The sequence below is a fragment of the Sus scrofa genome, chromosome 2 (genome assembly GCF_000003025.6).
Source record: "Sus scrofa isolate TJ Tabasco breed Duroc chromosome 2, Sscrofa11.1, whole genome shotgun sequence".
NCBI lineage: Eukaryota > Metazoa > Chordata > Mammalia > Artiodactyla > Suidae > Sus > Sus scrofa.
The window spans coordinates 143130647-143157641 of NC_010444.4; the positions used below are offsets into that span (position 1 = coordinate 143130647).

The 26995-nt window shown below is 59.3% G+C and overlaps 1 protein-coding gene across 1 annotated transcript in view; it reads left to right on the forward strand.

The window, feature by feature from the left end:
• The window catches only part of LOC100736974 (protocadherin gamma-B7), a 103696-nt gene extending 77786 nt beyond the window's left edge, over nucleotides 1–25910 (forward strand). The window contains 3 exon segments of the mRNA XM_021084917.1: nucleotides 11033–11091; nucleotides 18653–18741; nucleotides 23988–25910. Of these exon segments, the coding sequence (XP_020940576.1) occupies nucleotides 11033–11091; nucleotides 18653–18741; nucleotides 23988–24214 (375 nt within the window). The 3' untranslated portion in view covers nucleotides 24215–25910.

The following is a 26995-nucleotide window of genomic DNA, read 5'->3' on the forward strand; positions in this document are numbered from 1 at the left end:
GGAAGGTCTGGATCAGGGTGGGGGTGGGGTGAGATCGAGTTTCCCCTTCCAAATGGCCCCCTAGGGCTAAGTGAGAAGCTTGTTCTTTTGAAACCGGCTCTGTTGGTAATTAACATCATATCAAGCACGCTGTGGTGTCAAATAAAGGAGATTTGTGGGCACCAGGGCTGCTGGTAACTGATGTCAGTCATTCAAAGAAGCTATTACATTTGTGAACTTGAGCGGCGTGCCAGGTAATGAGATCTAGTCCTTTGCGTCTCCCAGACAAACTGATTCTTTACTGATTTGGAACATCGCCCTCTCCCCCCCTCCCCCCACTCCCGTGCTTCATCTCCTTCCATCCTGCCCTTGAAATCAATGAATGGTAATTTAGTATACCGCTAGGGAGGATCTGAATAAGAGAGGTTTGGTTTCTGCTGCACCTTCTGTTACAACACAAGTGTGTACTGCATAAATTTAATTGGCTACATGAATGTGTAAGTCTTTTCTCCAAAGAGAGGAATACGTTTCTGAATCATCTGCAGAGGGGCAGAGTTTTTAGCATATGGCAAGCACTTCTAATTAGCTGTTGCTCTAATACAATCGGCCGGAGACAGAGGCTACTCCTTTAGAATATTAGTGGGTGACAGCACTGGCTTGAACAAAGTGACCAGTCTCAAATGGCTACTCACTCTCTGGGCTGCAGGTTGCTAGGGCTCAGGCTGTCGCTGTTTTCCCCGCCGAAAAGGGGCGGGGTTGGGGGGGATTGGTGTGGTAAGGAAAAAAATGAAAGCCAAACATACATGTTGTCTGCCTCTCCATAGAGGTAATAACCCGTGGGGGGGAAATGCTGTTGAGCAGGAGGAAGGCGAAAAGATAGATGGGTTTTGTTTTTTGGTTTTTTTCCCCCTGTCTTCCCTTCCAATGCTGCGACGCATTAACCCTGCTGCTGTTGGGATGTGCTCTGCTTAGCCTATTGGCTGAGCCCAGGAGCCGCCGTCTGCCAATCGGGTGGTGGAAGGCAGACAAATCTACCCCGCCACCAGCAAAAAAACGGCGCGTAACCCTTGCCGCGCCGGCCCAGCCGCGCCAGAGCTGGCGCGGGGAAAGGGAGATAGGTGTCTCCAGCTGCTGTGGCCGTTTGGGGCGGGTCGGCGTCTTCGGCTTCTCGGGACCAGAGAGAGAAGGAGCGGGCGGCAGCAATGCTCCGCAGGGTGAGACGCTGGGTGGCAATCGGCCGGGGGGCTCCCCTTTTGTTCCTTCTTTGCCACCTGGGTTATGTTTGTGGGCAGATCCGCTACCCGGTCCCAGAGGAGTCACAGGAAGGGACTTTTGTAGGGAATGTCGCCCAAGATTTCCTCTTGGATACAGAGAGCCTGTCAGCTCGCAGACTGCAGGTGGCTGGAGAGGTGAACCAAAGACACTTCCGTGTGGATTTGGACAGCGGTGCCCTGCTCATCAAGAATCCAATCGATCGCGAGGCACTGTGTGGGCTCAGCGCCAGCTGCATCGTGCCCCTGGAGTTTGTGACGGAAGGGCCTCTGGAAATGTACCGGGCAGAGGTAGAAATCGTGGATGTGAATGATCACGCCCCCCGGTTTCCTCGGCAGCAGCTGGACTTGGAAATTGGGGAGGCAGCTCCTCCAGGACAGCGTTTCCCTTTGGAAAAGGCTCAGGATGCCGACGTGGGGAGCAACTCCATCAGCAGCTATAGACTAAGCTCCAATGAACACTTTGCATTGGATGTCAAGAAGCGTAGCGACGGCAGCCTGGTCCCCGAGCTGCTCCTGGAGAAGCCTTTGGATCGGGAGAAGCAGTCAGACTACCGCCTGGTGCTGACCGCCGTGGATGGAGGGAACCCCCCGAGGTCTGGCACCGCGGAGCTCCGGGTGTCCGTGCTGGACGTGAACGACAACGCCCCAGCCTTCCAGCAATCCAGCTACAGGATTAGTGTGTTGGAGAGCGCGCCGGCCGGCATGCTGCTCATCCAGCTCAATGCCTCCGACCCGGACCTGGGTCCCAGCGGTAACGTCACCTTTTCTTTCAGTGGTCACACCCCGGATCGTGTGAGGAAGCTTTTTAGCCTGCACCCCACGACTGGAAAGCTTACGCTTCAGGGACCCCTAGACTTTGAGAGCGAGAATTACTACGAATTTGACGTCCGGGCTCGAGACGGGGGCTCTCCAGCCATGGAGCAACACTGCAGCCTTCGGGTGGATCTCCTGGATGTGAACGACAACGCCCCCCACATCACCGTGACCTCAGAGCTCGGGACTCTCCCCGAGAGCGCAGAGCCTGGCACCGTGGTGGCGCTCATCAGTGTGCAGGACCCCGACTCGGGGTCAAACGGAGATGTGAGCCTTCGCATTCCCGAGCACTTGCCCTTTGCCCTCAAGTCGGCCTTCAGGAACCAGTTCTCCCTGGTGACTGCTGGGCCCCTGGACCGGGAGGCCAAATCCAGCTATGACATCATGGTCACTGCCTCCGATGCTCGGAGCCCTCCTCTGAGCGCCCACAGGACTATTTTCCTCAATGTTTCGGATGTGAACGATAACCCACCCTCTTTCTTCCAGAGGTCACACGAGGTATTTGTTCCGGAGAACAATCGCCCCGGGGACCTGCTTTGCTCCCTTGCAGCCTCCGACCCAGACTCTGGCTTGAATGCGCTCATTTCCTACTCGCTCCTGGAGCCTAGAAATCGAGACGTGTCGGCCTCCTCCTTCATCTCTCTGAACCCCCAGACGGGAGCCGTCCATGCTACTCGGTCTTTCGACTATGAGCAAACACAGACGCTGCAGTTCGAGGTGCAGGCCCGGGATCGGGGCAACCCACCGCTTAGTAGCACCGTGACGGTCCGTCTGTTCGTGCTGGACCTCAATGACAATGCCCCAGCCGTGCTCCGCCCTAGGGCCCGGCCTGGTTCCTTATGTCCCCAGGCACTGCCTCCGTCGGTTGGTGCTGGCCACCTCGTCACAAAGGTGACCGCTGTGGACTTGGATTCAGGTTACAATGCTTGGGTCTCGTACCAGCTCCTGGAGGCCCCAGACCCCAGCCTGTTCGCAGTCTCCCGCTACGCAGGGGAGGTGCGCACGGCCGTGCCCATCCCGGCCGATCTCCCGCCACAGAAGCTGGTCATTGTGGTAAAAGATAGTGGTAGCCCACCCCTCTCTACCTCCGTCACCCTCCTGGTGTCCTTGGAAGAAGACACTCATCCCGTTGTCCCTGATCTTCGGGAATCTTCAGCTCCCAGGGAAGGAGAATCCCGCCTGACCCTCTACTTGGCTGTATCACTCGTGGCAATTTGCTTTGTCTCCTTTGGTTCATTCGTGGCGCTCATCTCCAAGTGCCTGCGTGGGGCTGCCTGTGGAGTGACCTGCTTTCCTGCCGGCACCTGTGCCTGTCTCACCCGATCTCGAAGGAGGGAGGGGCTTCCTCCCTCCAATGGGATCCTCCGAATCCAGCTCGGGTCGGACGATCCTATCAAGTTTGTTGATGTGGGCGGCCACTCTCATGGCTGCACACCCTTGGCTTCTGCACCCACGCGGAGCGATAGCTTCATGATGGTGAAGTCACCCAGTGCGCCTATGGCAGGGGAACCTGTTCGCCCCAGCTGCCCACCTTCTGATCTTCTCTATGGGCTAGAGGTGAGACCTTTGCAGGCTCAGCCAGCGCTGGAGGGTTATTTGCACCCAGGCCTGTGGCTGGGCCGTGTCCCAGAGGGTCTTGGTCTCTCTGTAAGAGCCCGTAGCGACGTCGTGCCTTTCGTGAGTGGTAACTGTGTGATCGGTGCCATGCTTTGGAAGTGTTTGGTGACGAGTACTTGGCGGGGGGGGGCGGTTATGCCTGTACCTGAAAGTAAGAAATGAGAGTAAGTGATCCAGGACCCCAGGGTATCGTGGAAACATGCTGCCGGGATGTGGGGCGCAGAAGGCTCTCACGCACAAGGGTTGGGGACACAGCAGTCACCTGGACCCAGGTGGCTGCTTTCTCTCCGGTAGGGGGGTGGCAGGGTCGGGCCTGCCTCAGGTCTAGGTGACCCTTGCCCAGTGGGTTGAGGCACACTCCTATCTTGGCCCCACAGGATTGGCTACTCCCTAACCCGCCGTGGGAGGGACCCTCTGCTTGAAACAGAGCAGAGAGCGAGAAGAGGAAGGAGCCACAGGAGCAGCGAGGCATCGAGGTGGAAGCGGGGGTCTCTTTGTCCAGGTCTTCAGGACCCGCAGTCAAGTCCACTAGGATTTGAGTTAGGTGTGCTAGGTTGAGGCAGAGGAAATTACCTCTTTGGGAGGGGGCAATAAGTGAAATCTATAATATCAAAAAACCTGTTTTATTGCCGAGGCGTTCACAGAGATAGCCACTCTGCGGACCTGTAGGTCAAGTTCTTCTGAATTGATGAAACCATCAAGCCCGAGGCCATGTCTTGCCTCCAGTCACCTTCCTTGGGTGACCTCGATCAGTGCTAGACATGTCCCCCCATCACAGCTGTGATGCCCCTTCCACAGCGCAAGTTGAGTTGCTCAGAAACGTTGAATCCTCATGGCCATCAGCTGACGTTGAGGTTCCTCAGAGCTTTGCTGGTGAGTCTGGGCAAGACCCTAAAGGATCCTAATGAATCTTTTCTCTCACCCGGGCAGCATTTGGCAGGATGGGGGAGGGAGGGAGAGACACCTGGGCTTTGCGTCTCGGAGGACAAAATTTTGTGGTTCCAGCAAAGTCGTGGAAGCTTTGGAAGTCGTGGAGGAAGTTGCTGGGACAGAACGCAGAGAAGTTTTGTACCACTTTGTCTTCCCTGGTGAGCGCCATCTGAGCCGTCAAACTTGGCTGCCAAGGGGGCTGAATCAACCCGCAGCCTGAAATGAGTGGGCAGGTAGGAAGCTTCTGTGACACACACATTTGCAGCGCCTGTTCCTAAGGTTTCCAGGACTGCGGAGACTTTATAATTGGTTGAGAGCAGACAGACTTTTGGTCCAATCAGACGCCCAGCCGAGGTGGGGGATCTGCTCTTGCTGCCCGCCTCTCCTCCCCCAGCTCCCCAGCTCCACTCGGATTCGGTTCCCCTCCCCCCCACCCACCCCCGCCATTTGGTGACTAAGAAGCACTGCTGCAGGCAGACAAACCTCGGAGCAGTTTGCAAGAGGCTGGAAGGAGCCACCAGAGATTTGCAGCTGCCACATTCCAAGCCCTGGGTCTACCTTGGAGACAGGACAGCACCGAGTCAGTGTCCGGGAAGGGACTTCCGGGTCATGGGGCCCAAGACACCCCCGCAGCGCGCTGGGAAATGGCAAGTGCTCTGCGTGTTGTCCTTGTGCTGCTGGGGCTGGGGGTCTGGGCAGCTTCGGTACTCAGTGGTGGAGGAGTCGGAGCCGGGGACGCTGGTGGGGAATGTGGCTCAGGATCTAGGCTTAAAGGTGACAGATCTGCTGAGCCGCCGACTGCGGCTGGGCTCAGAGGAGAACGGGCGCTATTTTTCCCTGAGCTTGGTGAGCGGTGCTCTGGCAGTGAATGAGCAGATCGACCGAGAGAGCCTGTGTGGAGCCAGCACCAGCTGCCTGCTGCCAGTACAGGTGGTGACCGAACACCCCCTGGAACTAATCCGTGTCGAGGTAGAAATCCTGGATCTCAATGACAACTCTCCTAGCTTTGCCACCCCCGAGCGAGAGATCCGCATCTCAGAATCAGCTGCCCTCGGGGCACGATTCCCGCTGGACAGTGCCCAGGATCCAGACGTGGGCACCAATACCGTGAGCTTCTATACTCTGAGCCCCAATAGCCACTTCTCGCTGAATGTGAAGACGCTGAAAGATGGGAAGCTGTTTCCAGAGCTGGTGCTGGAGCAGCAGCTGGACCGCGAAGCCCAGGCGGGGCATCAGCTGGTGCTCACCGCTGTGGATGGGGGCCTCCCAGCCCGCTCCGGGACCACCCATATCTCCGTTACTGTGCTGGACGTCAATGATAACGCTCCAGCCTTCCAGTCCTCAGTTCTCCGTGTGGGACTCCCAGAGAATGCCCCCGTGGGCACACTGCTGCTCCGCCTCAATGCCACCGATCCAGACGAGGGCACCAATGGCCAACTAGACTATTCTTTCGGAGACCACACATCTGAGGCCGTGCGCCGTCTCTTTGGCCTGGACCCCAGCAGTGGAGCAATCCGTGTGTTGGGGCCCATAGACTTCGAGGAGTCCAGTTTCTATGAAATTCATGCAAGAGCCCGTGACCAGGGACAGCCGGCCATGGAAGGCCACTGTGTGGTTCAAGTGGACGTGGGGGATGCCAATGACAATGCCCCGGAGGTGCTGCTGGCCTCTTTGGTCAACCCTGTCCTGGAGAGCACACCAGTGGGCACCGTGGTGGGATTGTTTAACGTGCGGGACCGAGACTCGGGGAGAAACGGCGAAGTGAGCCTAGAGATCTCCCCGGACCTGCCGTTTCAGATCAGGCCTTCCGAGAACCACTACTCGCTGCTGACCAGCCAGCCCTTGGACCGCGAGACCGTGTCCCACTATATCATCGAGCTGCAGGCCCACGATGCGGGCTCGCCGCCTCTGCACGCACGGCTCACCATCCAGCTCAACATTTCGGATGTGAACGACAACGCGCCCTCCTTCACCCAGCGCCTCTACACGGCCTACATCGCAGAAAACCGGCCTCCAGGTGCCCTTCTCTGCACCGTGGCTGCCTCTGACCCGGACACTGGGGACAATGCCCGCCTCACCTACGCCATCATGGGGAGTCAGATTCAGGGAGCCCCGGCCGCCTCCTTTGTGCATGTCAGCCCCGAGGACGGGCGGGTCTTCGCTCAGCGCACCTTTGACTACGAGCTGCTGCAGATGTTGCAGGTCGTGGTGGGTGTTCGGGACTCTGGCTCCCCCCATTGCATGCCAACGCCTCGCTGCACGTGTTCGTCCTGGACCAGAATGATAATGCCCCGGCCGTGCTGCACCCCCGACAGGGCCGGGCCCCCTCGGTCCCCCAGCGCCTCCCTCGCTCTGCTCCCCCTGGCTCCTTGGTCACCAAGGTGACAGCCGTAGATGCTGATGCGGGCCACAACGCATGGCTCTCCTACTCCCTGTTGCCGCAGTCCACAGCCCCGGGACTCTTCCTGGTGTCCGCCCACACCGGGGAAGTGCGGACAGCCCGGGCCTTCCTGGAGGATGACGCCGACACCCAGCAGGTGGTGGTCCTGGTGAGGGACAACGGGGACCCTGCGCTGTCCTCTACGGCCACTGTGCTGCTGGTGCTGGAGGACGGGGACCCCGAGGAGCTGCCCAGATCCAGCGACTTCCTCACACACCCTCCCGAGCGCTCAGGCCTCACCCTTCACCTCATTGTGGCTCTCGCTGCCATCAGCCTCTTCTCCTTGGTCACCTTCACCTTTCTGTCGGCCAAGTGCCTCCGGGGGCACGCGGACGGGGGTGGGGGTGGGGGCCGGTGCTGTGGGCGCCCGGACTCGCCCTCCCGGGAGTTCTATAAGCAGTCCAGCCCCAACCTGCAGGTGAGCTCAGACGGCACGCTCAAGTACATGGAGGTGACGCTGCGGCCCACGGACTCGCACGGCCACTGCTATCGGACGTGCTTTTCCCCAGCCTCTGACGGCAGTGACTTCACTTTTCTAAGGCCGCTCAGCGTCCAGCAGCCCTCAGCTCTGGCGCCGGAGCCCGACGCCTTCCGGTCCCGCTCTAGCACGCTGCTGGAGCGGAGCCAGGTGAGGGGCCCGACGCAACCCCCGGGGGCGCCGCCGGTGGAGGAGTCGCTCAGCCACATCAGGGACTTGGAACTTGCATCCACTCTGCTGGTGCGGGCTGGGCCCGAATGTCAGGACTTTGTTTGGACGGATGGCGCCGTACTAGAGGTGTGGCCCAGGCAGGGGTGGGGTTCTGAGCCTGGGGAGGGGTTGGCAGTTGTGGGTGAGGGGTGAAGGGATAAGATGGATGCCGCTCCCACACTCAGAAAAGGTGGGATCCAGGGGTCACTCTGCGGATTTCCACTGGGCGAAGGCGGTCGCAGACCCACACCTGTGGCCAGCGTCCGAGGCTCTGGGGCCGACCCGCTCCCCTGGTCTTGAGGTTTCTTGTTAGGTTTCTCCTCCTCCCTGGACCTGTCACTTGACTGTTACTCTCAACCTTCCTTTTTCCCACATCAAACCAATGCGTCTCTGGATAAGACAGAAGTGCACCTGCAGGGCACGCCCTGGACACACAAGCGCAGGGCTCACCATGCCTCACCTGTGCGCGCACACACCCCTTGCACTTGGCCTTCCGCGCCCACCGCCTTTTACTGCCAGCCGCCTGCTGCCAGGTGCACAGGCGCTAGCTGTCCCTCCCACCTTGCTGCTTCAGAGGTACTCACCGCCGTGACCAAGGGTGCCCTGGGCGAGATCCCAGGTTCTGGAGGTGCTGCAAGGACTTGGGAGTGTCCTCTCACCCTGCCGTTGCTTGGAGCAGTAGCCTCCCAGAGGGTCTGAGTCATCCGCCCCGTAGCCTCTCGGTGCTCTAGGCACAGGCAGGCCCATATCACCCCTGGGCCGGCTGGTCCTGCTGGTCCCGGGGCTGTGAGTGGAGGGTGGCGGCACCTCCAGCCCAGAAGCTTCAGCTCTGGCCAGCTGAGTTGCTTTGTGGTCTGAGGGATAATGGGCTCAGCTTGGGACAAGCAGATAGGCGCCTCTGTAGGACAGGCAGCCTGGGACTCAGTAGCACCACCGCCGGGTCCTCTCGTGGGAAGTGGGAGCCCAGGGCACCTGGGCTCTGGACTCAGAGAGACAGGCTTTCAGTGCTGTCGTGACCGAAGCGCCCAGTCATCTAGGATCAGGGCTTTGGCGGGCGGGTGGGGGCGGGGGGTGACCCACCAAAGAATCTGAGACTCTGGCGAGTTCTTGCTTCACTGGCGGATGGAAAGCCCTGGCTTCTGCCTGCTGCCTGGGTGCCCTCGCATATGGGGGAAACGGTAATCATATAAAGCACAAGTTTCCACCACTCCAGGAGCTTTGTTTATTTCAAAATATATCCCTACCCCACCCCGCCCTACTGAATCAGAATTATATTTTGAAACATCGCCCCCGAGTGATTCTGAGAGCTGATGGGGAGAGCTTTCTGCCCACTTGCTCTGAGAACCGCGGCTTCTCCTTCACTCTTTCCCAGCGCTTTCATTGGATAGGTCCTAGCACCGCTCCCACTGCCCCTTTATAACTGAGTTTCACAGAGCTCCAGTAAGCTGCTCAAGTTCACAGAATGAGTGACAGCAAAAGGTCTAACCCAGGTCTCTCAAACGCCAGAATCTGTGCTTTCAATTGCTTGGTATTTATAAACATGGAGGGGAGTTCCCGTTTGTGGCTCAGCGGGTTAAGAACCCGATTAGTATCCATGAGGTTGTGGGTTTGATCCCTAGCCTCGCTTGGTGGGTTAAGGATCTGGTGTTGCCCCATGAGCTGTAGGGTAGACCGGTAGCTCCAATTCGACCCCAGCCTGGAAACTTCCATATGCTGCTGGTGCAGCCCTTAAACAGCAACAACAACAAAAGGCTGGAGGGCCGGAGGCATGGCTAATAATCTGCTTGGATGGGGCAGAGATGGGACGTCATTCCTTTGTAGAGATTTACATGTGGAGAAAAGCTGTTTGGGGCATCTTAGCCCTGAGCAGCCCTAACTGAAGAATCGTGGACCCGCCGTCCTTATGGTTGTGAATTTGGCCCGGTTCCTCTCCAGTCTGTCATGGTTCCTGCATCTCCATGTAGATTCTGCTGCGTCTAAGAATACAGTGACTGGGAGTTCTCGTTGTGGTGCAGCGGAAACAAAACAAACAAAATAAAACTAGTATCCACGAGGATGCAGGTTCGATCCCTGCCCTCACTCAGTGGTTGGAGGATCCAGTGTTGCCATGAGCTGTGGTGTAGGTCACAGATGCAGCTCGGATCCCGGGTTGCTGTGGCTGTGGTGTAGGTTGGCAGCTGTAGCTCTGATTCGACTCCTAGCCTGGGAACTTCCATATGCCACGAGTGCAACCCTAAAAAGCAAAAAGCCGAAAAGAATCCAGTGACCAAGGGCTAGACATCCCTGTGCCCTTGCTCAGGGCAGTCGGGGATGTGCTATGATTGTCGCACGTGGGATGCTAAGCTTGTGTTCTGCTCGCATCGCTGCCACCTGTGAGCTTCAGAGTGAGTCACTTGGCAGCCCTAGGTTTTCCTTCTCCCCAGTGTAATCGGAGATGCTCTCTGCTCCCGGGAGTGAGTGTGAGAATTAGGTAGCAGTGCACCCCAGGTTGGTGAGGAGATGGTTCTGGGAGTGCTCCGTGAGAGTGTGTCACGGAGTCACACACCTTCTGGGAGGGCTGGGGGGACTTGGGAGTGACGTGGCTGGCCAGAGTCCCACACCTCCATCCAAGTGGGAGATGGCTGCAGACCCGCCCCTTGGGAGCCCTGGAGATGGGGCTGGCGTTGCTTGGAGGCTGTGGGAGCTTCATCTCTGCCGGGCTCCGGCCCAGCAGTTCTCGCGGCCCAGACAGAGCAGCCTTGTTCTTGCTTCTGTAGCCCCAGCTTATCTGGCACAGAGCTCCGGGGGTGAGAAGTGTCCCAGGCCTTGGATGCCCTGCAGAGGCCCAGTCTGGCATGGCTCCTAAATTAATATGTATTTAGCTGTAGGAAGGGATCCTTGAGAGCCAAGGGGCTCAAGGACGCGTCCCTCTGCCTGTGTCGAGGCGCAGCCTGGCATGAAAAGGGTTACCGGGAGCAAGCAGCCATCTTGCCGCAAAGGATGCTTTGTTCGCAGCCCAGGAGCTGAATGAACTTCTTTTTGGTGCTGGTGGAATTTCTCAGCCAAAAGCTGCCACGGGGTGGGGGTGGGGGTGGGGTGGGGGATGGGATGGGGGTGCGTCTCGGCCCCCCTCCTCCCAGTGCCAGGGTTCAGCCCTTGAATCTGGGCTCAGGAGCTCTGAGGCTGGGGTCGCGGGGGCAGAGAAAGGGTGTTTGCTCTCTGAGCCCGGGGGTCCCTCTGGTCCCTGTCCACGGGCCAGCCCCTCACCTTGGCGCCTGGGTACTCAGCCCTGTCCCTCTGTTTTCTCCACAGCAAGCCCCGCCCAACACGGACTGGCGTTTCTCTCAGGCCCAGAGACCCGGCACCAGCGGGTAGGTGACTCCCCGTCCCGCCCACCCTCTGCTCTGCGGCATTTTCCTCGGCGGCGGGGGCGGTGACGCGACGGAGATGGGGGAGGGCTCCGCCTTGGCTGCACGTGGCTTCCTCCCGCAGCCCCGGTGCCAGGGAGGCGGCGGTGTCCCGGGGACCGGGACCCAAACCCCGGAAGGGAGAGGTGCCTTCCACTTGGGAAACACAATTCACACACTCATCGCCTCCCCTCTCTCCGCCACGCAAACCTTTCCGTGCATCTGGGGGCCTCTGCGGGAGCAAAGAATGGTCTTAAGCGGGTCTCCCTCCCCGTGGAGAGGAAGCTTTTTACCCCCAGCTGCTGGCTCCGGGGCCCGGCTCCGGGTTCGGCTGGCCGCCAGGCTGGCGGGTCAAACAGAGGAATCGGACTAGGGGAGGGGAGGAGGGCCAGCGGCCAGCGCCTCTCCCAGAGCCCGAGGGGCAGAGCCCGGAGCAGAGGTGACAGCTAGAGGCGAGGCTGAGGAGGGGGAGCCGCCCTGGGGGCAGGGGGCCCGGCGGATGCCTCCCTGGCTGCCCTCTGGCCCTGGCCCTCCCTTCTCTGCCTGCGGGCCTTGTGCTTCTGAGGCTTCGTGGCCTCCGTCTGCATCTCAGCTCGCCATCTCTGCCTTGGCCTTTCTCATCTGTTGCAGTCTCTGTCTTTGTTGCTGCATCTCAGGTCCTCCCATTCGTGTCTCTGCGCCCTGGGCTGTGCCTCTGGCTGGGGCTGGGGCTCAGTGAGTAAATGTGACTCCACCTCAGCCTCCGTTTGTCCTTCTCTCTGTCGCTGCCTCCCCGTCCCTGTCCCTGTTCTCTGCTACATGCTCTCTTCTCGTGCTTTCTGAGGGCCCTGCTGTTCTTGCTTTCTTTGCTGTGCTCTGGGCCTCCTCTCTTGTCTCTGTATCTCTGAGTCTCTTGTCTGTCTCTGCCTCACTGGGTCTCTTTCTCTGCTGCCCCTTCTTTCTCTCTCTGTGTGTCTTTTATCCCGTCTTTGACTCTGTAGCCCTGTCTCTGATTTCTTTAAATGTAGGGGAAGCCAGCACACACATGCCTGCCCCCCCAGACACCCCCCCCCTGCCGCGCCCACCCCCCACCCCGCCCCAGCCGCACACAGAGCCTTTGATCTCGGCCCCACACCCTCCCATCTCCCATCTCTGGCTGTCCCAGCTGCTCGGATCAATCTGGTATGCATTCCTGCTAAGACAGGAACCCCCTGGGGGTGAAGGAGGAGGGGTCTCCCGCAAAAGACCTGCAGTTAGTCTGAGGGGAGTGGGGTGGGCTTTGGGCCAGGCCTCCCTTTTGGAAGTTGGAAGCCTGGTGGAGTCCAAGGAGCTAGGAGTTGGGGGTTGGGGGAGGTGGAGGGGGGCACAGAGATCAGGCTGCCTTCCCTACCCCCTCACTGATGGACCCTTGCTGCCCACACTTCTGCAGATGCTACGGATGCTGAGCCCACACACCGGGTAGCTTGGTGTAGCTTGGAGACTTCAGCTCCTGGGCGTGCGCAGTCCTGCCACCAGGACCCGGAGCTCAAGGCAGTGCCCGGGAGGCCCCTGGAAGACAGCAAGCCAGGTGGCTTGGGGCCGCCCTGGCCCCTCCCTTGACCCCAGCTGGTCTTGCCAGCCTCCCCACAGGCTATCCGTGAGGTCATTCACATAGCCACTCGTGTATCTATTCATGCAAGTGTTTATTGAGCACATGCACCATGAGCCAGGCCCTGTGCTAGTCACTGGCCTGTGAGATGGAACAGGCAGACCCGATCCTTGAACTCAAAGGCTTCCGTGCCAGCAGGGGAGACAGGAAACCACACTCCAAAAACTTCTAGCCCCCAATCATAGTGAGCTCTGAAAACGGGGGCGGGGGGGGGGGTGTCTCCTGTGAATGTTGCGGGAGGGGGGATGGAGGAGGCTTCCAGGAGGAGGTGGCGCTGGAGCTGAGGTGACCCGTGCAGGGCAGCCGTGCTCCCTTGACCCGCCCCCACCCCAAGCCCTGTCCTGGCTCTAAAGGCGAAGTCACTGCTGATCGTGGGAGCCCCCTGGCCTGGGCGCCTTGCCCCTGCCTCAACTTCCTTTTCATCGAAGGAGAGATGTGATGGCCTGAAGTCATGTGGGACCTGAGCGCTTGGGGAGGCGGAGGGGCGGGTGAGGGAGCTCTCTCGCCCTGAGTTAACTGGAGGGGGTGGCGCGCACATTTCTGCTCCACAGTGGCCCAGATGAAGTCAGTGTTAGGGACCCAGTCCGGCCATCAAATAGTTAGTAAGCACCTCCTGTAGGACAGGGAGTGTTCTGGTAGGAGATCGAAGGTAGGTAAAATCCACGGTCCTACAAAGAGGGCGAAAGAGGTGAGCTGAAGGAAAGAGGGAAGAGCAGTGAGGCCTCCACCATCAGCAGAATGATGGGGCTTCTCTTGGCTGCTCTTCCGCTGAGTCAGTGGAGCTCAAGGATGAAGGGGGGTCTTGCTCATTCAGAAGAACCTTGGTTCTGGGCTCCCCCACTGCTTCTCTGGCCCTTCTTGGCTGCTGGCAGGACAAGGTCAGAGCACTGCTAGTGTTGTTTCTCACAAAACCGGGTTCAAGCTGAAGCCAGGGCTGGGTCGCGTTGCCTAGACCAAAGGAAGTCTTCTGAGGTCCCTGCCTGCCGCATGCACCTGCTCCCCGCACTGCCCAGCTCAGGCTGTCCTTGGGGCTTCTGATCCCAACAGCTGTGGTCTCGAGCCCTGAGCCCAGCAGGCCGGTTCTCCTTTCTCAGGCTCTGCCCTCTGCCCCGCCCTGCAGCTGTTCCCAGCCCCTGTGCCCAGAGCAGGGTCTCCATTTGACTTTGCCTGGTCCCCACTCTGTCCTCCCCTTCCACCCCCCTTCCTCTCTGAGATAGCGCCAGGATGGGGAGTCATTCAACAAACAAACTGCAACCTTTTTTTTTCTGCTTTGCACATGATCCACACTCATGATAGAAACATGGGAAACAGAGAAAACAATTTCAAAGAAAAAGCACCCATAACTTTACAGCCCAGGAAACCATCCCTAATTTTTTTTAGCTTTTTATTTTTTCCTTTTTTTTTTTTTTTTTTTTTTTGCTTTTTTAGGGCCACACTTGTGGCATATGGAGGTTCCCAGGCTAGGGGTCTGATCAGAGCTACATCTGCAAGCCCACACCACAGCCACAGCAACGTAGGATCTGAGCCGCATCTGCGACCTACACTACAGCTCACTGCAACGCTGGATCCTTAACTCACTGAGTGAGGCCAGGGGTGGAACTCTCCACATCATGGTTCCTAGTCAGATTCGTCTCCACTGCACCACAACGGGAACTCCAAGAATGTATATTTTAAAATGTTGATAGATTTTTAGTACATGAAAATAATATACATTTAGATGTAGCACAGTTAAGTCTATGCTGTTTCCACGGTGACTTTCCCAAATTTCTCTCTCTCTCTCTTTTTTTTTTTTTGGTTTTTAGGGCCGCACCTGCAGTATAGGGAGGTTCCCAGGGGTCCAATCAGAGCTGCAGCTGCTGGCCTACACCACAGCCACAGCAATTCGGGATCTGAGCCATGTCTTCGACTTACACCACAGCTCACAGCAACGCTGGATCCTTAACCCACTGAGAGAGGCCAGAGATCAAACCCGTGTCCTCATGGATACTAGTCAGGTTCATCACCACTGAGCCACATGGGGAACTCCCCTCCTTTGAGGGTGCTGCAGGGAGCATCTTAGCACAGCCCAGGCTCTGAGACTGTCCCTCACCCACTCCCCCAGCAGCAGGATACAAACCTCTTAGGGCAGGAACCGTGTCATCTCTTAAATCCGGGGGCCTGTCACAGGGTTCTCGGGAAAGGGTCAGTCAGACGTCGTCCATCTCCTTCCTTATTGTTTGTCACTGTTCGCCCCGATCCTGGACAAGTCCCCTTTCCCATGAGCTTGACGTACTGGGCTCATGGGCTTTGGGGTATGTCAAGCTCATGGGCTTTGGGGTCACAGTAGACCTGTTGCAGGTTGTTGCCAGCTGTACGATTTGGGAAAAGTGTCTCAACCTCTCTGAGCCCCAGTCTCACCTGCTGGGAAGTGGGGCTCCCGAGGCCGACACAGATAGGATTGAGTCAGCCCGGTACCCAGGGAATAGGAGGCTCTCAGTAAAGGGTTCGCCAAGAAGTCTGTCCACGCAGCTCCCGCAGCTCCAGAGCTGACGGCCCGCCCCGGCGACCGTTTCCCCAGACGCCTCCTTGCAGCCCAGCCTGTCCCCTCACCTTCTTCCCTCAACCGCCGCCCTGACCTTGGCCGCCCCGCCCCCACCTGCCCTCCCCACTTGCTCCCCATTTGCCCCTTCTCCTTGGCCGGAGCCCACCCGCCTCAGGCCTGCATCCTCAGGTAGCTGCAGAGGGAGCTCCATCCCGATGCAGGTGGAGACTCCTGGATGTTCATGGACACGGGGGTGGCTGAGGCTCCACCACGGGGCTCCCGTCCTGGCAGATGCCCCCAACCCTCGGTCTTCTCATAGGGCTGCCAGCAGTCTTTACATAATGAAATCTGATCGTGACAACCCCCCCTTTAAAGACGCTGGTGGCTTCCCCGAGCTCTAGGCTGTCTCCAGTCCCAGGCCCTGATGCCACCTCCGCGTGGCAGCCACACTGGCTTTTCTCTCAGTTCTTTGAACTCTGCAAGCTCCCTGCAGCATTGGCTGGGACTTCGCTCTGCCTCTGCTCAGGGGGCGCTCACAACACTGCCTTCCTCCCAGATAATTTGCCTCCTCAGCTTTTTGCCTTGACCTACGACGTAGCCCCCCAAAAGGGGAGTGTGATGAATACCCACGTACGCTTCTCGGTTCATCCGTCTTGAATATTTTGTACAGTTACTTTCTCTCTCTTCCAACACACACACACACACACACACACACACACACACACACACACACACACACCCTACCCAGCCCACGCCTGTGTTTTCTGGACCATTTGAGGGTGCAGACAGCGTGACTTTTTTTTTTTCGGTCTTTTTCTAGGGCCACACTCGTGGCATATGGAGGTTCCCAGGCTAGGAGTCTAATTGGAGCTGTAGCCACTAGCCTGTGACAGAACCGCAGCAACTCGGGATCCGAGCCGCATCTGCAACCTACACCACAGCTCACGGCAACGCTGGATCCTTAACCCACTGAGCAAGGCCAGGGATTGAACCTGCAACAACATGGTTCCTAGTTGGATTTGTTAACCACTGCGCCACGACGGGAACGCCAGCATAACTTGGGAAATCCTTGGTAATGGCCACGTTTGAAGAATTTAACATCAACGCAGTAACACATAATCCACTAGCACATTTTCAGAGATGTTCCTCAAATGTCCTTTTCACGCTTTGTTTGTGCGTTTGTTTGTCTCTAACGCCAGGATTCAGTCAGGGAGCATGAGTTGCGTTGCAGGCTGCATCACTTTCATCTCCTTCAGTCTAGCGCAGCCTCCTTAGCTTCGGGGGCTTGTTTTCTTTTGGTTTTTTAGGATGCAGACATGTTGTACAGACTCTAGGCCAGTTGTCTTTTGAAATGCCACACAGTCTGGATTTGCTGATTGTTTCCGTGGGTCAGGTCGGGTCGCGCAGTCTGGGGGGACACTGCACGGGTGACGCTGTGCACTTGCCTCTGGGAATCACTTCCTGTCCGTCTGTCCCAATGTCAGTGATGCTGTTGGCTCACTGGGTTCAAGCCGTATCCCCAGATCTCTGTGTTACCAGGATGTTTTTGACTATTGGTGTTTAATAAGTGACCTGGGGGGGGAAATTCGTGGCTGTGCAGTGACCTTCCCCTGCAGTTAGTGTTACGGAATTCCCTGGTGACCCTGGCTGGCCGGAATCTGTTTGCCCATCAGCTGTTACAAAGCGTGGGTTTCCCTCTCATTCCTCCTCCGTGTGCTTGGCTGGCATTCCCGGCCTGTCTCCTGGCTGGTCTCCTCAGATTTCAATTCCGTCTTTTCCTCGGGGGAGCCTGGACTGATGATCGGCTGCCTAAACCTGAGGGCTCGGGTCTCCCCTCCGCCCCCCGCTCTCTGCCTCCATGGTCTCATCCCACTTCCGGTTAAATGGATGTGTAATCACTTACTACCAGCCTCTCAAGGGAGACCCGGGGCACCACAGAGCTGCACCATTTCAATCAAGTTCACTGCTCCAGTCCCAGCCCCCAGCCCCGTGTCTGGCGCACAGGAATTGCTCAGTCACTATGGGTTGAATAAATGAGCTCCGAACTCCAGCTCTCCCCCCTCCCCCACCTGTAGAGGGAGAAGTGGCTTTCTTGCTTTCTCCCTCAACCCGAAGTTGGCTGTGACCCTGCAGAGGGCACCGCACAGCAGCTGGGTGCTCTGATTGGAGCCTCAGGGTGAGTCCCCTTACCTGGGGATGGGGATTCCAGATCAGAGACCACAGCAGGGACAGACGTCGGAATCACTGTAAAGCAATTCTTGACTGTGCTCAGCTATCGTGACAAAATTCTCTCTCTCTCTCTCTCTCTCTCTCACCCTCTCACCTTCAAGGCCTGCCCTGCAGCCCCTCCCCTGGTGCCAAGTCCTTCTTGGCTCCTAGTGACATAACTTTTGTGGTACGTTTTCTCCGCATTCATTTAGTAACAGACTTTCATTGAGGAGCCTCAGTGTTGCAGACAGTGCACGCGTCCCCCAATAGCCTGTGTGTGTCAGGCTGCTGCCCGCTCCCCTCAAACATGGAAATCACTTGATCCCTGAAAATCCCCCAAAGGACGTAGTCACTGCGGGAAAGGTGGCCTGGCATGGCTTCGGGTGCTTGCACGGGTGAGCATTTTTAACAAGTCAGAACCACTTCATGTGTTTCTCGATGTTCAGGGCGTCCGAAGGTCTCAGGCAGGTGCCTCAGTAGGAAGCGGACAAGGTCCTGGTCCTCACGGAGCTCGCTGCGTGGGCTTCGCCGTCTTCTCTGGCAGATGTTTTTCACGTGACCCAGGCAGCGGCAGGGATGCTAGGGCACAAGGGGCAGCTTGAGGGGTTCGGGGAAGGGCCTCGGAAAAGGTCTGAGGGTAGCGAGTTTGGGCGGGGGTGGGGGGTGGTTGTCGAATGGGAGGGGCTGGTGCGTGGGTGCCCCGAATTTATCTCGAGGCCTCGGCAAGCCACCGAGGTGGTGATCTTTGAGATTTAGGAACCTCTCTCCCTGCCGCAAGCCCTCATGGGCCCCCCGCGCCTCCTCCCAGGTTCTGCAGGGTCTCATTGCTTCCTCTAGTTCTGGCACATCTTCCCGCTTCCCACGTCCCCTGCCAGCTGTGGGTCTGCTCGCCCTCCCTGCGACCCACTGCCCTCGTGGGGGGCAAGCAGCCTTGCATCCTGCTCTCTCCCTCCAAGGGCCCTGGTGTCTGGAGCAGCAGGAAGCTGCTTTGGGGGACTGGCCAGTGGAGGGCTGGCATCTGAAGGGCTCTAGGAGCTGCCCCTACCTTGCTGACACGGAGCAGGTCTCGGGCGCGGACTGGGCCAGGGACCAGGTCTGGGGGCCCTGGGAGAGGGGGCCGGGGCGGGGGCTGCCCGGAGACCTGGCTCACCATCCCGCTCTCTCCCCAGCTCCCAGAATGGCGATGAAACCGGCACCTGGCCCAACAACCAGTTTGACACGGAGATGCTGCAAGCCATGATCTTGGCCTCTGCCAGCGGTAAGTGGTGCCCACAGGTGTGCCCTGAGAGACCTGGGCTTCTGGGGTACATCCCACAGCTCTGTGCCCCGAGACTGGCTTTCACCCTCTGCACTTCCCCTGGACCTTTGCTCGGGTCTGAGAGGGCCCATAATTGCAGGCTATAAAGCCAGGTTAGGGAGCAGTGAGGGATGGGGGGTCCCGGAGGGGCGTGAGTGAGGAAAGACCCTGCAGGAGGCCCAGAGACGCCCTCAGTCCGTGGAGTGGGTGTGGGTGCTCCAGCAGCCAGCGGGCACTTGAACGCTAGGCTCCGTGTTTCTTTTTTGATGCCCCCACTTCCCAGAGCAGGATTCTGGCTTCTCTACAAGGTGAACAAAGAACGTGAACAACAGAGACTCGGGTGGTGGGTGCCACCCCTGAAGAGTCCTGAGAGAGGGGCAGAGCAAGATCGTTAGTCCCCCAGAGCACAGGCTTTGAGGCAGAAGGGCCTGGATTCAAATTCTGGTGCCACCGCTTAGCTGTGAGTCCTCAGGCCAGGAACAAGCCCCTCTGAGCCTCAGTTTCTCTGACTATAAATGGGCACAGTAACAACAGGTCTCACTGTGGGGTCGTGAGGGCAGAAGGCAAGGCCTCGGCACAGGATCGTCAGAGAGCTGCCCCACGCGCAGTGGCTCATGCTGGTTAAAGATACTCGCACCCACGGGGGGAGAAGGGAGAACTTGAATGATGCCTCTTAATAAGGCCGAGCTCCCGGGCGTATACGGAGGCTGGCAGTGTGTGTGCAGGGCTGGCGGGCAGAGACAGTCGCTGTAGTCATGCCCATGCGGTGCCCCTGCTCACACCAGGCCCACGTGGGGGCCTCGTGTCAGGAGGTCCGCTCAGCCCTGCGAGGCGGCTCTATTTACACTTGACAGATGAGGGACCTGAGAAGTCCCTTGCTCCCAGGCCCCACTTGGAGCCGCAGACAGGTGCGTCTAGCCTAGCCTGACTCCCAAGTTCAAGCACGTCCGCCTTTCCATCATCTTCAGTTGCCCTTTGAGCTGAGCAGGTTTAGAGGCTGCGCTTCTCTGAATGCTGCATTATTCTCCCAGCTGAGGGCTCCAGATGAGATACGGGAGGCCCAGTCCATTTAAACCGCAGATAAATACCGCATAGGATTTTAGCAAAGGTACATGGCAAACCTTAGAACTGGGGCATCCGATATTAAAAAAATGTATGTGAAATTCAGATGTAAGTGGGCCCCTTTGACTGAGATTTGTTAGATCTGGCAAGGCCTTCCCCAGATGGCCGCGAGGCTGAGCGAGGCCAGGCTGGTTGGCGAAGAGGGAGGGAGGAAGTGGCAGGGGTGGCCGGCCTTCTGGGGCAGAGCTGGCCCAGGCCTGGGGGCTATAATTCTAGAGGGGCCGGATACGGAATATGAAAAGAGGCAGGTGGCTGGGTCTGAGGAGATGCCAAGTCGGGTTCTTGAGGAAAATAAACAGACTGGTAAATTATCTTTAGCCCTCGTGGCTTTGAGTCCTAAGGCCAGGAAGCAGGCTTTTAAGGCTAAATCCAGATTTTAAAAACAGAAGTGGAGTCAGTATTTATGGCCCCCAACGCTCCCAAAGGTCCCATGGTTCACCGCCAGGCTGGCTCCCCTGTCAGGGCTCCTCCCCGCTGGCCCATGCGGGACCCGACCCGAGCACAAGCCTGGGGCCTCAGGGATGGACCTCAGGGGTGGAGGTGGCTGGGTCAGGCCCCCGCTCTTGGTTTCACACCCGCCTCCTGGCCCTGCAGCCAGGGAGCCTCCTGGAGTCCAGCCCAGCCAGGCCTGTGGGGCTGCGGAGGGGCAGAAAGTAATCCAGCAAGGAAGTGTACTTGGGAGGCTTTTTAAATAAACATTTCCCGGAAGGTGTGCTCTGAAGGAGGCTGCGGTTTGTGGCTCCACTGGCTCTGGTGCAGCTGGACCAGGGCTCAGCCCTGGGCTGGGGTGGGGGCAGGGCAGGAGGCGGCTGGGGGGTGGGGGGAAGCTGGGCGGGGAGCCGGCTTCCCTGAGGCCCGTGGGGCACAGGAGAGGAGGCAGCCCGCGCCCTCCCAGCTCCGCCAGGCCGAGGATGCTCGCGTCTTTCCTGCTCCTCTGCAAAGTCTATTTCTCCTTGGGCTCAGGGCAGGTCCCGGTTTCCGCCCAGTGTGGGCCTCGAGGGGTAGAAGCAGGGGCCGCTGGAAACGTGATTCTACACAAGGTCGGAGCCGGCAATCCCACTGCTCCCCTCAGATTTATAGAGAAACCGAGGCGGGGCCTGGCAGGGCTTTGGCCAAGGTCACACAGCTCCTTAGTGGCAGAGCAAGTGTCACCCTCTTTCCGCTTGGCCCTGGGTTTCCCGTCCTCGTGCCTCTGGTCCAGCCCCGCCTCACCGCATCCCATAGGGCCCAGGCCAAGGTCAGGTCTGTGTTTTGGGGAAGGGGTCGCGGGGGCCGGCTTTGTCATTTTCATCCACTCCTTGTGACCTTTGTGGTCTCCAGAGTGACCCTTGGAGACACTTTGGGTGCAGGCAGGCGTGGGTGAGCCTGGCTTCCGGTCGCCCAGCCAGGCCCTCCCCGTCTCTCCGCCTCCCTTCGCCCCGCTTCTGCCCGTCTCCTCCTCTTTCTCTTTGTGCGTGTGACTCTCTTTCCCTCCGGCGCCTCTGACGGCCCCCCTCCTCCAGCCCCTAAATCACTCTGGAATCCCGGCGCTGCAGGCCGATCGGGCCCCCTCCCCCCAGTACTTCCGTTCCCAGGCTGAAGGAGGGGGCGCTGGACCGGGGGGGGGGCACCCCGAGGACGGGCTCCCTCCTGGCGTTAATTAGGGAAAACCCGGGAAAAGTCCGCGGCGAGAAAGGGCCGGGGCCGGGCCGGGGCGAGGGAAGGGGCGGCTCCCTCCGCTGCGCCCCCTCCCGCCCCCGGGGGCCCCGGGATCCGGGGCTGCGGGTGGAAACCCGAGCTGTCCCGGCGCGCCCCGCCCCGCGGGGGCTGTTTTCTGGAGGCAGTCCTCTCTGTCCCAATCCCGGGGTGGCGTCCCGAGATTCCTCAACCTGCCCGCTGGGGTCACCCGCTAGCCCCACTCTCAGGGTCTGGGGCGGGTAGACGGAGGTCGGAGGAAGGGGGAGCTCTCGTGTGGGCGGGGCGGGGCGTTCCTGGGGCTTTAACCCTCCCGCTGCTGGAGGACTCCGGAGGGAACCCAGCGCCCCGCCAGAGTCGTCCGAACTCCTGCTTTTTACTCCCCTGGGCGCAGTCAGGGAGCATGTCGGGTAGAAGCGGTGACACGCGGAATGGTGAGATGGCGGTGGGGACGGCAGCTAGCATTTAGTGAGTCCTGACCCAGTCCCTGGGCACCGGGTGGACACTTGTCTCCTTGAGTCCTCACAGGCACCCAGGGAGGTAGGCACCTGGGGACAGATCACCTGGTGATCTCGTTAAAATGCAGATTCTGGGAGTTCCCATTGTGGCTCAGCAGAAACGAATCTGACTAGCATCCACGAGGACGCCGGTTCCATCCGTGGCTTGCTCAGTGGGTTAAGGATCTGGCGTTGCAGGAGCGAGCAGTGGTGTAGGTCACAGATGCGGCTCGGATCTGGCGTGGCTGTGGCTCTGGCGTGGGCCAGTGGCTACAGCTCTGATTCAACCCCTAAGCCGGGGGTGCAGCCCTAAAAAGACACACACACACAAAAAAATGCAGATTCTGAGAGTCTGCGATTCTTGCGAACTCCCAGGTGACACTGAGCCAGAGGCAGAACTTGTGTTTCTCTGCACCCCAGTTTCTCCTCACACACGGCGGGAAGTTGGGCTGCGGTCTCTCTCTGATGTCGCCTTCTCTGACGCCGTACCCCAGGCGTGTGGTCACCATCTCCAGCAAAGGCTCGGGGCTGTCTCCTCTCCCCTCCTTTGCCTTCAGAGTAGCGCTGAGGCCCAGGCATCTGGCGGTGGTGACCACACCCCACAGCATACCGGTAAGATGCACTTAGGCCTCCCTCTCCTGGCTGCGATGGCCTTGGTCTAATGTTTGTTTGTTTGTCTTTTTGCCATTTTCTGGGGCCGCTACCTTGGCATATGGAGGTTCCCAGGATAGGGGTCTAATCAGAGCAGTAGCCGCCGGCCTACACCACAGCCACAGCAACACGGGATCCAAACCGCATCTGCAACCTACACCACAGCTCATGGCAACGCTGGATCCTTAACCCACTGAGCAAGGCCAGGGATCGAACCCGCAACCTCATGGTTCCTAGTCGGATCCGTTAACCACTGCACCATGACGGGAACTCCTGTTTTTCTTTTCTTTTTTTTTTTTTTTTTTTTTGGTCTTTTTTGTCTTTTTAGCACTGCACCCACCACACATAGAGGTTCCCCGGCTAGGGGTAGAATCAGAGCTGTAGCCGCCGGCCTACACCACAGCCACAGCAACGCCAGTTCTGAGCTGCATCTGTGACCTGCACCACAGCTCACAGCAAGGCTGGATTCTTAACCCACTGAGCAAGGTCAGGGATTGAACCTATGTCCTCATGGATACTAGTCGGGTTCTTAACCCTCTGAGCTCCAGCAGGAGCTCCAGCCTTGGTCTGATCCCTTACCTTCTCTGAGCCTTGCTTCCCTGACCTCTAAAGTGAGGCTAATAGTACATTGGAGCTTTGCATTGCGGTTGCACGCACGTGCAACATCTAGCAGGGTGCTTGGCACAGAGCGGGCATCCGTTGCTGTTTGCGAAACGAATGCCTGGAAGAGCACCCCCTCCTAACTCATAACACACCGACTCTGTGCCCACTCTTTGGGTGGAACCGGAAGGGAGCGGGCACGGGCTGTGTCGCGGCCCTCCAGAGGGTCTAGTGTGCGGAGCAGAGAGGCTGCGGGGAGGCCTTGGCCAAGGCCTTGGGAGCAGTATCTCAGGCCTGAGACAGCTAAAGCTGGCATGTTTGAGGCCCTTACCAGGAGGTGGGCACTATTCCAGGTGCTTCACATGTGCAGTCTCAGTCAGCCTTCACCCAAACCAGAAGCGCTGGGTACTCTTCTTAGCCCCATTTTGCAGACGAGAAAACTGAGGAGACATAGGGCGGTTACGTAGACTCGACCAGGACACAGTGAGTAGACAAGAGAGCTAGCACTCAAACCGAGGCGACCGTCCCTGGGGAGCCTCTTAGCTCTGGCCCTTGTGGTCAGGGCCGATCCAGCACGCGGCGTGGTCAGTACCGGCCCGTGTGTAGGAGAGTGACCGTGGGGGACTCTCCAGATGAGCCCCTGTCCTTCTCTTGTCCCTGCAGAAGCCGCTGACGGGAGCTCCACCCTGGGAGGGGGCGCCGGCACCATGGGCTTGAGTGCCCGCTACGGGCCCCAGTTCACCCTGCAGCACGTGCCCGACTACCGCCAGAACGTCTACGTCCCGGGCAGCAACGCCACTCTGACCAACGCGGCTGCCAAGCGAGACGCCAGGGCCCCGGCGGGTGGCAACGGCAACAAGAAGAAGTCGGGCAAGAAGGAGAAGAAGTAAGGCGGAGGCCAGGCCGGAGCCACAGGGCAGCCCCCTGCCAGCCAGCCCGGCCTCTCCCCGCCTGCGCCCAGGCCTGGGATTTTCAGGGCTCACCCCCAGGATGCTGGTAGGGGCCCAGGCCATGCTCCCCTTGGGAAAGAAACAAGTGCCCAGTCAACACCCCCTTCTCTGCCCCCAGGGGATCGAATATGCAAAGGGAGTTCTGCTGAGAACCCCCAACCAGTCGATTGCTGTGCCCATGGGGGTAGCGGGCTAGTGTAGACACCATTTATCACATGCCCTGTAGTGACGGCTGAACCCCATCTTCCAAATTGAATCAGGCCCATCCATTCTCTGCCTCCCACTCCCCCTGCCCCGGCCCCACCCCACCCCCTTCTCCACCTGCTCCATTTTCCTGAGGAAGGGGCTGGGGTACTGAGGTACCTGGCGGCCTAAAAGGCTCCTGGTTCTGAAGAGCCAGAAGGGCGTCGTGACCCCTCGGCCTCTCCACCTTCCCCCAAAGCATGGGCGATGCCACAGCCCCTTCGCCTCCTTCCAGAACCTGAAACCAAGCTCATGTTTTGGGAGACATGGTCGCCACTCCTGTGGTACTGATGCTTGCTGGATTTAGGGAGGGCCTCTGCTCCCATGCCTCTTCCCACAGCCTGGGGACCAGTTTTCGTCTTTCGCTGTTGGATGTTCCCACTGCATGCTGTGACCTCCCCTCCCCAACAAGAGACTCCATTGCATGTTCTAAGTGCGGGGTGGGAAGATAGAGGCGGCGGGGCGTGCAGCGGATGAGGGGATGGGCAAAGCCCAACCCAGCAGTTAGCAGCGTCTTGCAGGAGGCTCTGTATACCCACCCCCAGGGTACTAACCAGACCCCCCCATTCCAGCCTGACGCCAGGCACCAGGCTGGACCCTCATCTGCGGTAAACCAGGCAGCCAGCTTTGGGCTGAGCCACCAGCACCCGTGGTTGAGAGTGGCATTACGGAAGGTCCAGGGAAGCTCTGAGCAGGTTTGGGACCAGGGCCCCTGGAGAGGTCAGAGGGGCCTCTGTGGGTGCTGGGTGCTCCAGAGGTGCTGCTGGTGGAAGGATCGGTGCGGTCCCAGCAGGAAGGGAGGGCCGGCGAGGCCCTTTTTGGCCCCTGGCTGGGGGAGGCAAGGAGCTAGAGCAGGGACCAGGTGGACAAAAAGCGCCCGCCGGGGGTCAGGGCTTCGCCACAGGGCCCCCCCGCGTCCGCAGCCCCAGTCCTTCCCCGCCCAGGTGCCATTTCTTCTCTGCGAAGGCCTCTGCCCAGGCCCCCAGTCCGCCCCTCGTGGCCAGAGCCCAGTTCAAGCCCCCCAGTGCCTCCTTGTGCATAGACCCTCCCCCGCCCCCGGCCCGCCCAGTAGGTAGAGCCCCTTCCCTCGTCCGGCTGGTGTACAGTAGCCACTAGTGTAGTGCGGCGTGCTTCCCCGGGACGGCGAGCGGGCCGCGGGCGGCCGGCCCCGCGCCGCCGCCGGTCCCCGAATCTGCCCGCAGCGGCCCGTGCTGTGTTTCGTGCTGTGTCCTCGCGCTGCGGCCACCCCCTCCCGCGTACTGACTCCTATAAGCGCTTCTCTTGCATAGTCACGTAGCCCCCACTCCCTTCCCAGGTCTCACGCAAGTTTTATACTCTAATATTTATATGGCTTTTTTTTCTTTGAAAAAAAATTAAACGGTTTCTTCTGAAAGGTTGACCGTTTCTGTGTAAGCGATGGGGCCTCGTGGCGGGTGGGGATGAAGCGAGCCGCCGAGAGGGGCACGCCGAGCGGGCGCGGGAGGCGGTGACGGCGGTGCTTGCTCGCATCGTGGTTTCGGCTCCCTGCGCGAGTCTGCATATGATTGCTCGGTGCCGCTGTGCACGCGAGCTGTGCACGTGTGAGAGTGTGCGATTGACGGTAGCGGTGCCAGTGGATCTGGACACCGTGTGTGATCGGCTCGCGGGTCCTGGGGGGGGAGGGGGCCTGGGCGCGCGGGCGCGGCCGGCGGCGGCTGTCTCCGGGCAGAAGAGGAGACCCGAGCGCGGGCCGTGGGCGCGGGTTGGCAAATAGAGCTGGAGAGGAGGCGGTGGACGTTTCCTGAGTTCCGCCCCTTCCCAGCTAAAATTACCACCGCGAGCGCCGGGGCTGGCGGGCGGCTGGGTGGGAGGAGGGTGGCCTCGCCTTTGCCCGCCCTTCCCCCCCGTCCCCCCTCCCGCGAGGGTGGCGGGACCCCGCAGGCCGTTCTCTGAGGCTGAGCCTGTAGCTTGCGCCTGTTCTCCCATCTGGGAATCACATTGTAAGGCTGCCTCTTTGCAGCAAAGCCATGGAAGCTGAGGGTTCACCACTCGGTTGCGTGTGTGCGGGGAGTGGGGGAGGGTGTCAAGGGGACAGAAAGGGCACGGGAGGGAGATGGCCTGCAGACCCATTCGCCCTCCTGCTTCCTCTCCCTGTCGGACGCGCTTGCCATTAGCGCCTCACCTCGCCCACCTTCTCTCCCCTCCGCCAGCCTCCTGGAAGCACGGAGGGATTCGAGGATGCCGCCGCCAAAGCAGCTGCAGGCAACAGCGTGGAAGGGAAGGCAGGACAGAAAGAAGGACCCACTGGGGTTATCGGGAGGGTGGGTGACGGGGAGGGCGGGCCCGGCCGCAGCGGGGGGGATGGGGTGGGGGGAGGCTGGCTCTGGGCGTTCTCTGCGCTGCTGAGTCTCCCAGAGCCGGTCAAGCTCAAGCGGGCTGCCAGCTCGCCACGTCTGTTGTCATGGAAACCAAGCCTTCCAAAGAAGCATCTGGGGATGA